Source organism: Sminthopsis crassicaudata, chromosome 3 (genome assembly GCF_048593235.1).
Source record: "Sminthopsis crassicaudata isolate SCR6 chromosome 3, ASM4859323v1, whole genome shotgun sequence".
NCBI classification, from domain to species: Eukaryota; Metazoa; Chordata; class Mammalia; order Dasyuromorphia; family Dasyuridae; genus Sminthopsis; species Sminthopsis crassicaudata.
The window spans coordinates 89,138,611-89,147,785 of NC_133619.1; the positions used below are offsets into that span (position 1 = coordinate 89,138,611).

The window sequence follows — 9,175 nt, forward strand, 5'->3', positions numbered from 1 at the left end:
TCTCTGGGTGTAGCTGTTTCTGTCCATCATTGATCAATTGAAACTGAATTAGATCTTCTTTATGTTGAAGATATCCACTTCCATCAGAATATATCTTCATACAGTATCATTGTTGTTGAAGTTATGCTTTGATTTCTTAGAGGTGGGATACTTAACTTTTTCTGACTCTCCATGACTGTGCTATAGAGGTTTCAGACTTTTAATTTCCTTCCCTCTCATTCAAAACTTTTCTTTGGTTCTGTTCCCTCAGGGTTCTATTTCTGTTTTCTGCAAGGACTAATCTAATAAGAGACTTCATGCTAGTGTGTCTATAACAGATAAGGATTTAATATGTTATTCCTCTTGGAGAACATGTTCAAGGGATTTTTTCAAGGGATCGTAGATATAATAACCTTAGGGTAGGACTTTTGGGTATTTTAGGCTCTTTGGCTTTTAGACAGGAGAAATATTTTTGTACAAGGGTACATTTGGGACCCCTCAAATTATAATAGGTTGTCAACTGCCTCTGTGCTGTTTTTGAATAATTGAATAATATATGTTAGACATATAAAAGGGTGATGGGCATGGGCACAGTCTTGTGACTGTACTGAAAGATCTTCCATTCCAAGTGATAAGACTTAAGGGGTCAGAGGTTGAAGAAATCCTGAGAGCAAACTCAAAAGCACTGTATTAGGGACTCACCCATCACTATTCTGTTATTGTAATATTTAAGCAAGAAATATTAGGAATACTTCTAGAGATCTTTATAGGGACTCACCCATCACTATTCTGTTATTGTAATATTTAAGCAAGAAATATTAGGAATACTTCTAGAGATCTTTAAGGCTACATAAGATATTGCATTTAAGATAAAGATAACTACTTTATCACACACACACACACACACACACACACACACACACACACACACACACACACAAACACATATATTTAATTTTTTTGGCTGAGGCAATTTGGGTTAAGTGACTTGCCCAGGGTCACACAGCTAGGAAGTGTTAAGTTCCTGAGGTCAGATTTGAACTCAGGTCCTCCCGATTTCAGGACTGGTGCTCCCCTATGATATCTAGTTTTACTGAACCTCTTAATTTTGCCTGATTATCCAGCTAGGGAAAAAAACTGGAATCCACCTGAATCATCTAGGAAAATCAAAGTAATAGTAGATAGTTTATACTTTTGTCTCTTATTTCTATTCTTAATGGTGGTGGCATAAGCTATAATGAATGCCCTCAGATTTGGGATTGAATTTTCTCAGTGGAATACATTTTCCTTCCTCCCCTTCCCAGTAAACTGAAATACTTGTAATAGAATTCTCTTCCGTCCTTCCTTCCTTTTCTGTCTTTCTTTCTTTCTTCTTCTTCTTACTTTGTACGTTCTGTCTTTCTTTCGTTCTTTCTTTCTTTCGTTCTTTCTTCGTTCTTTCTTCTGTGTCTTTCTCTTTCTCTTCTTTCTCTCTTTCTTCTCTCCTTTTCTCCTCTTTCTCTTTCTTCTTTCTTTTTTCTCTCTTTCTCTCTCTTTCTCTACCTCTCCTTCCTCCTCCTTCTCCTTCATTCCTCCTTTCCTTCCTCTCTTTCTTTTCTTTCCTTCTTTCTCCTTCCTTCCTTCCTCCTTCCTTCCTTCTTTCTTTATTTCTTTTTTCTTTCTTCTTTCTCCTTCCTTCCTTCCTTCTTCTTCCTTCCTTCCTTCCCTTCCTTCCTTCCTTCCTTCTTCCTTCCTTCCTTCCTCCTTCTTCTTCTTTCTTTCTTTCTTACTTCTTTCTTTCTTCTTTCTTCTTTCTTTCTTTCTTCTCTTTCTTTCTTTCTTATTTCTTTCTTCTTATCTTTCTTACTTCTTTCTTCTTTCTTCTGCCTAATGCATATTTCCATATTGGAGATGTTAGGGCACAGTTTAAGTGCATTCATGCCTAAGTCTACTTTTTTTTTTTAAAAATTTTTAGCTGCTAGATCATGTTTAAAACAATTTTAGAATTTTTAGCTGCTAGATCATGTTACAATTTTAGAATCTAGTTGGAACGTCCATTAGATGGTTTATTTAAAGACAGGCAAGACTCTATCTGTCTAGTGCGAAGTTTAGTTACCTGCAACTGAACTGTCTAAACTTGGTGAGTAGCTGAGCTCTTGTATGCCTATGCTTCTGCTAAGCACAGGAGAAGCCACATTTACATAATGATTTCTATAGGACTCCAATGCTAGTTTCTATTTATTTACTGTTATGAGTTATAACTAATGATAAATTAGCACAAAGCATTTTATAAGGTCCTCAATAATAATACTTCACTAAATGCAACTAAATGCAAAAAACAATTTTGTTTTTTGGGCTCTATATGTATTCTCACTTTTTTGTTCAACTATTCAAGGAAGATAAGCAAATCTTTCTCCAACATTTAGAAATCATTGATTAGAAAAGGAATAATACAATTTCTAGGGAAAATCCAGGTTTCTTCTTTTAGTCATATCTTCTGAGTAATTTTTCTCCTCCAGACCAACTTCTCTATCTTTAACATAGGGATTTTATAAAGTGCTTGATATAAATATGTATAAATATTTATATATGTATACATGTGTATATACATATCTATACATATCTCTATGTGTATATATACATATGTATTTATTAATATTAAAACAATAGTTTTTTTATTCTAGGGAAGAGATGCTTTAGTTTTCAAAATCTGACTGTTGAAAGATTGATATTAATCTCAAAAAATTAATCTGTGCTTGAAAAAAAAAGACATATAGTTCTCTATGTTATTTATGAATACCAAAGTACAGGAAACTGGGAGGCAGTATGGTGCTGGATCTGGAGCCAAAAGAATCTAGGTTAAAATCTTGGATCTGCTATTTACTACTTGTATGACTTGTATGGTCACTTACCTGCTCTAGACCTCAGCTTACTCAACATAACATGAGGGAGTTGGATTAGACTTCTGGGGCTCATTTAAAAAACTTAACTTAAAACTATGAACTTAAACCCAAATTCAACAGCAAAGTCCTTAAACACATGACGAATCCTTTATTAGTGTGCTTATAAGTGACACGGTTTACATAAAACCAAATGTAATTAAATAACATTGAATTTGAAATCTACCACAGACTCAAGGTATACAAGTCACAGTTGGCAAGGCAAACTTCACAAACACTAGATTGTTTAAGGTGAAAGATAAAAGTTCTAGTAAGTGATTCTAACATATTGAGATTTTTGTGTCTTACAGACAGTTCCTTTGGCAATAACTTCCAGTTTTAGCTTTTATTATATAAAAATAGAACAAAATTTCATTATGTACAAACATTACATTACACAATGTACAGGTTAAAAACACTAAGAAAATGACAAGCTGCAAGGGAACTAAAATCTAAAGCATGGTAAAAAAAATTAAATACTGCACATTTCATAAAAATTACATTAACTACATTTTTTTTTGTTTGCAAATACCAAACAGTACTGACGTGATTGGAAATATTTTCCAACAACTTCATTTTAAGGCACATCTTGCATATTTATATATACAACATTGAAACCAGCCAATAACTTAGGGGCTTTTGGAGTGACCTGTATATGTGTGAATACATGCAGTGTGGGGTTAAACATTGTCATTGGTCCCTGACTGAGGGGGCAGGTACCTAGCAGGAGGGGGTTGATAGAGGGGTACTCCAATTTCTTGCAGGTCTGGGAGTCTCCCTGGGCGGGGTGGGGAAAGCAAAGTGATTGTCCTGTCATAGTCTCTGTGCAATACTTTTTCATAGACACTCTGTAACCCTACTGTCTTAGGTAGCTGAGCTTGGTAATAGTTGTCCCGTCGAAGAGGATCCCTAGGCAGGGAGGTACTCTTACAGAAGGTTGATAGCTGAGCTGATGGATGAGGGGAAGGGTGAGCATTGGTTCGACCACAGGATGGGCTCCAGCATCGGTCTGAGTGGCCTAGGATCTTACACTCAGCAGTACAAGCCCATAATCCTAGGGAAAAAACAAAAAAAGAAAACATGAAGATTATGGTTATACATACACACCTATATTTCTTCACTCCTACACACTATCAAATAAATATTATTTAAGCAGACTTGATCATATGACTCCCCTATTCAAACCACTCCAGTGACTCCTTTTGCTTCTAGGTTCAAATATAAATTTCTTTGTTTATATCTTCAAGTCTTACATAACTTAACTCCATCTCTTTTCAGACTAGATATACACACTTTTCCTCTCTGTTCTTCACTTAGCTACACCCTCTTCTATCTCTGTCCCTTTACAATGGCATTCCACCCCCTCCTTTCCTGGAATGCACTTCCTCCTCTCTTCCTTTAAGATTCCATAACTCAGACACTATTTTGTACATGAAGCAGATTTCCTTGAATTCCACCTGCTTCCCCCAACCAATTGCTAGTGTCCTACCCCAAATATATTATATTTAATGTCTTTGTATGTACTTGCATTTTTTATTTCATATCTTTCTGCATGTAGTTTTACACTCATTTATTGTCAGTCTCATTAGAACCTTCCTTTTTTTTTTTTTTTTGGTAGTTCTATCCCACCAAATAGTGCCTGGACCATAGCAAGCACTTAAAAATACTTGCTGATTCATTTCTTGAGTTTATTTAAAATGTGACTTGAAACATTTTGAGATTGATTAAAGATATTTTCATTAAATAACATTAATATTATGAATTTCTCCCCTACCTTTCAATGGGAGCTTTAAAACTAGAGGCCATCAATAGATTTTCCCCAGACAAGAAGTGTTTCTTATTAAAGAAATCTATGCTGAGAGACTAACCATGATTTTCTGTCTAAAAGAATGACTGCTTGATTTTTTAATTCCTCCTTTCAAAAATTAATTTTAAGATGATTATTTGTGGCCAAGACCCGTAGGGAGTGCAAGAATATCGTATTTATAGTCATAAGGCTTGGGTTCAAATCCTAGCTTGGCAATTTCCTGTGTGACCTGTCAAAGTCACCTCATCCCCCGTAAATTGAAGGAATTGGCCCAAATGCCTTTGAATGTACATCTCTAATGGTTTTTCTCAGCTCTTAAGCTATGATCCAATGAATACTTTCATTTAAGAAAAAGGAGAAAAAAGAAAGGAAAAAAAGGAGAGGTTTAAAAAAAGAAGGACCCAGAATGAGTTTTGAGGAGCCCCCTGTGGCAAGGAAAATCATCCGAGTCTTACCACTCTGCATGTGGTTGATGAGATCCTTTTTCAGGGCGTCTCCACTGATGTCAGAATCGCTGTCATTGAAATCACTGTCGCCCTTGCCACTATCTTTGCCGCTGAATTTCTCGGCTTCCCGACCAGATATGGTATTGAAAGAGTGACCTTTCCAAATGGCCACAGGAGGCGCCGGTTCCTTTCCATAACCAGGGGAGTTGTTGTAGGGCTAGAGAGGGAAAGGGGTCGAAAGGGTTAGAAAGAAATGAAAAGATTCAGGCATTTCTTAACATCTACCAGCCATCCATCCCATTCCTACCTCCTTTTACCATCTCTCCTCTCCCCAATCCTACCCTTTCCGGAACCCTTAGTACCCGAGTGGGAGCCTAACCTCAGCATGTGCGCCCCGGAGCCGCTTCTGTCCTTCGAAATGACCGGCACTTTCCCGGGTCCCGCCGCCGCCCTCGGTCCCCGGAACTTCAGTGGCAGCCACCGCGGTCTGGGAGCTTTCCGCCGCGGAGCCTCCGAAGGGCGCTTTGCTGCCGCTGCCGCCCGTAGGGAAAGCGAGCACGTCGAACATGTTGGCCCGAGAGTTGGGCCCCAGACTTCGGTCCTCCGGGGTGCTCGGGGACGAGGGTCCCCCGCTGGCGCTACCAGGCCTCTCCTCCCTGCGGGGCCCGCCCTTGCGCACTTCCTTTTTGCGGCGGTTACAGGTGGTGGCGATGGTGATGATGGCAGCCAGCAGCAGTGTGCAGCTCCCCGCCAGCACAATGATCACGATGAGCGGGGTGTCCCACTGCATGGACCCCGTGCCGCCGAGTCTGGATCCCGGGGGCCGGGAGCGCTCGGGGCCTCCAGCTGCTGCCGGCAGGGACGAGCCAGGACCGGCTCCCGCTGTCACCACGAAGCTGACCGTGGCGGTGGTGGAGAGCGGAGGGTGACCAGAGTCCGAAACTGTTAACAGACCCCGGAACACGCGGCCCGGGGGGTCCTGGGACAGATCCCCAGTGAGCACTATCTCCCCTGAGCGGCGGCTTATGGAGAAAGCCTCTCGCGGTTCCTGTTGCAGCAGGGAGAAGGTCAGCTCCCCGTTAGCCCCCTCGTCCGCGTCCCGGGCCTGCACGCGCGCCACAGCAGTGTCTCGGGCCGTGCGCCCCGGCACGGCTACTTCCAGGGAGCCGTTGGCCGGCGCGGGGTGGACAAGCACGGGGGCGTGGTCGTTCTGGTCCAGAACCCTCACCTGCACGAGCGCGGTGCTCGAGAGCTGCGGGGAGCCGCCGTCATTGGCCTGGATGCGCACGTCCAGCTGGCGCAACACCTCGTAGTCGAAGCTCCTTAGCGCGTAGATAGCGCCCGTGGAGGGATCCACTGACACATAAGTGGACACGGCCTCCCCGCCCCGCCCCACTTCGGCCTCTAATAAGCGATAGGTTACCTTGCCATTGCGGCCCAGGTCCGGGTCTCGGGCTGCCACGGTGGCGAGGTAAGCGCCCGGGGGGTTGTTCTCCCGCACGGACACCTCGTAGACCGGGCGGGAGAAGAGCGGGGCGTTGTCGTTCTCGTCGCCCACGCGCACCGTGTAGGGCCTCACAGTGCGCAGCGGGGGGGAGCCGCGGTCCTCGGCCACTAGGGTCAGGTTGTACTCGGAGATGCGCTCGCGGTCCAGGGGCGCCGCCGTCACCACCAGGTAGCTGCCCGCGTAGGCCGGCTGCAGTCGGAAGTGCTCGTGTCCGTAGAGGGCGCATCGCACCTGCCCGTTAGCTCCCGAGTCCCTGTCCGAGGTGCTGACCAGTGCCACGAGGCTCTCTCGCGCCGCCCCCTCCGGGATAATGGAGGCTACCCCAGCCTCCGATCCTCCAGGCCCTGCAGAGGAGGCCGAGACCGGGGCTGCGAAGGAGGCCGCCGAGTGTGAGCCGGGGGGGTCGTGGACCGCGGCCGTGGCCACCGCCAGGGGGGTGATGGAGATGTCTGGCGCGTTGTCATTCACGTCGCGGATGCGCACAATGACCTTGCAGGTGGCGGAGCGGGGCCCTGGGCCTCTATCTTGAGCCCTCACGTCCAGCTCGTAGGTCTCCTTCCGCTCATAGTCCACAGGTCCGGCCAGAGTGAGGCGGCCTGAGCGCGGGTCCAAGCGGAAGAGGCGCCGAGCCTCAGGTGGGGTCCGGCTACCAAAGGAGAACACCACGTCACCGTTGGGGCCCTCGTCCGGGTCTGCGGCGTCCAGGTCGAGCAGCAGGGAGCCCACGGGAGCGTCCTCCGCCAGCTCCACCTCGGTGACAGCGCCCTGCGGGAAGGCTGGGCTGTGGTCATTGGCGTCCAGCACCCTCACGCTGAGGGCCGCGGTGGCCGAGCGCGGGGGGCGCCCCCCGTCCTGGGCCACCAGCTCCAGGCTGTAGCTAGCTTGGCTCTCACGGTCCAGCTCCTGCAGCAGCACCAGGTCAGCGCATTTAGCGCCGTCCGCCCGCGTCTGCAGCTCCACGCGGAAGGGGCTGTGTGGCTCGGCCAGGCGCAGGCTCTGGAGACCATTGGAGCCCACGTCCTCGTCCACCGCTACCTCCAGGGGGATGCGGGTGCCCACAGCCGCACTCTCTGACACTTCTACGGGGATCTGGGAGCGGGGGAAGCGGGGCGAGTGGTCATTGATGTCTCTCACCTCCACCTCCACGTGCACCAGCCGGAACTGTTCCTGCGAAAAGCTGACCACGTCGAAAGCCAGGACACACTGTGGGGACTGCCGGCAAAGCTGCTCTCGGTCAATGCCGCTCTCCCCGACGGTCAGCTGTCCGTCCGCTTCTCGCACCCGGATCAGAGAGCTGTTGAACTGCTTCATCAGACGGAAGCTCATTTCTCCGGATGCTTTCATATGCATATCTTCAGCCAATGTACCTATAACTGTACCTGGGGCATCCTCTTCAAAAGTGCTATATCTCACTGTTTTGCTCAGAGTTAGTGAGAATAGCAAGCAAAGGCAGAAAAACTGCAAAGAAAAAAGGCAGGGGCTGCCCCCTTGCCTGACAGGAGTCATGCCACCTGCTCCGATTTGCTTTTTTGCAAAGCTAGGGGCAAGTCTTCTTGCAGTTACTATCTATTGTTATTTCTCAATTTAAAGCCTTTCGCTCGTCAGGCTCCGTGAACATGCTTTGCTCGAATTCTCTTATGAAATGGAGTGTGCGGTCTGCAGCTCGAGTCCCTCTAGCTCTAGAGATGCCGATGGACCCTCCCTCCCTCCCCGCTCCTGCTTCTCCGGCTTCCGAGCCGAGCTGCAAGATCTTGCCTTTAGTAGACGCGGATATGCAAATTGAGTGAGCTTTACAGCCAATGACAGGCGTCCCTTTCACACTGTTCTCCTGAATGCCTCTCAGAAAATCCCTTTAATGTGGAAAGGCTTAGAGAGGAAAACAAGAAAGGAAAATTAGGGAATCTTTTCTTTGTTTTCTTTAACTCTTTTTCAAAAAATTTTTGGAGAGCAATTTGCAGATGAGTTGGCACTGGGAGCGTGGAGTAAAATAAGCTGAGTGTTTTGTTAATTGTGCCACTCAAGCACCCTGCTGCTGAACAGGTGCCTTGAGTGCAAGTATCTGGAGATTTGAACTAGTCGCTCACTATTACCTAATCTTGCTTCCCCTCCCCCCCACACTCTAGTTTGTATTTACTACAATTCTTACAGATGCATACACCCTCTGACCTCTCTCAATATATACTTTCCCTGGCTTTTGAGGTATTGGTTTCTTTTTTCTTTTCATCAATAGTGATCTGATTAGCCCCTCCCACTTAACAGGGAATCGGAAGGATAACTGGAAATTGATTTTATTCAAATTTGAGTCCCTAATTGTGTTTTACTCATGTGAAATCTAGCGATCAGAGAAATGATTTGTCTTTCAAAAAATATTCCTGGGATATTTTAGTATTCATGTCACTGTCCAAATGGCTTTCTTTAAGCCGTGGGCGCTAGCAGGCAAGGGAGGGGGGGGGAAAGGTCCAAATAGGATTTAGCATAAGCTTGTGGATATTTGGAAAGGTTTCAAAGATCAGACTGT

General features: G+C 45.7%; 1 protein-coding gene across 1 annotated transcript; it reads right to left on the reverse strand.

Moving 5' to 3' along the window:
- Window positions 1–2,988: 2,988 nt before the first annotated feature.
- Window positions 2,989–8,843, reverse strand: PCDH8 (protocadherin 8). The gene is made up of 3 exons (XM_074299206.1): window positions 5,530–8,843; window positions 5,160–5,367; window positions 2,989–3,951 (listed from the first exon to the last, which is right to left on the reverse strand). Exons 1-3 carry the CDS (start codon window positions 8,161–8,163, stop codon window positions 3,578–3,580), a joined length of 3,216 nt encoding a protein of 1,071 aa, XP_074155307.1. The 5' UTR covers window positions 8,164–8,843; the 3' UTR covers window positions 2,989–3,577.
- Between the last annotated feature and the right edge of the window lie 332 nt (window positions 8,844–9,175).

What these genes read in the sequence shown, in the direction of transcription:
- PCDH8 (XM_074299206.1), bottom strand. Translation starts at nt 8,163, where the DNA reads ATGACTCCTGTCAGGCAAGGGGGCAGCCCCTGCCTTTTTTCTTTGCAG. An exon ending in TCCGGGGCGCACATGCTGAG is followed by an intron (nt 5,368 to 5,529) that starts GTTAGGCTCCCA and finishes TTCCCTCTCTAG; the next exon opens with CCCTACAACAACTCCCCTGG. An exon ending in CATCAACCACATGCAGAGTG is followed by an intron (nt 3,952 to 5,159) that starts GTAAGACTCGGA and finishes TTTTTTCCCTAG; the next exon opens with GATTATGGGCTTGTACTGCT.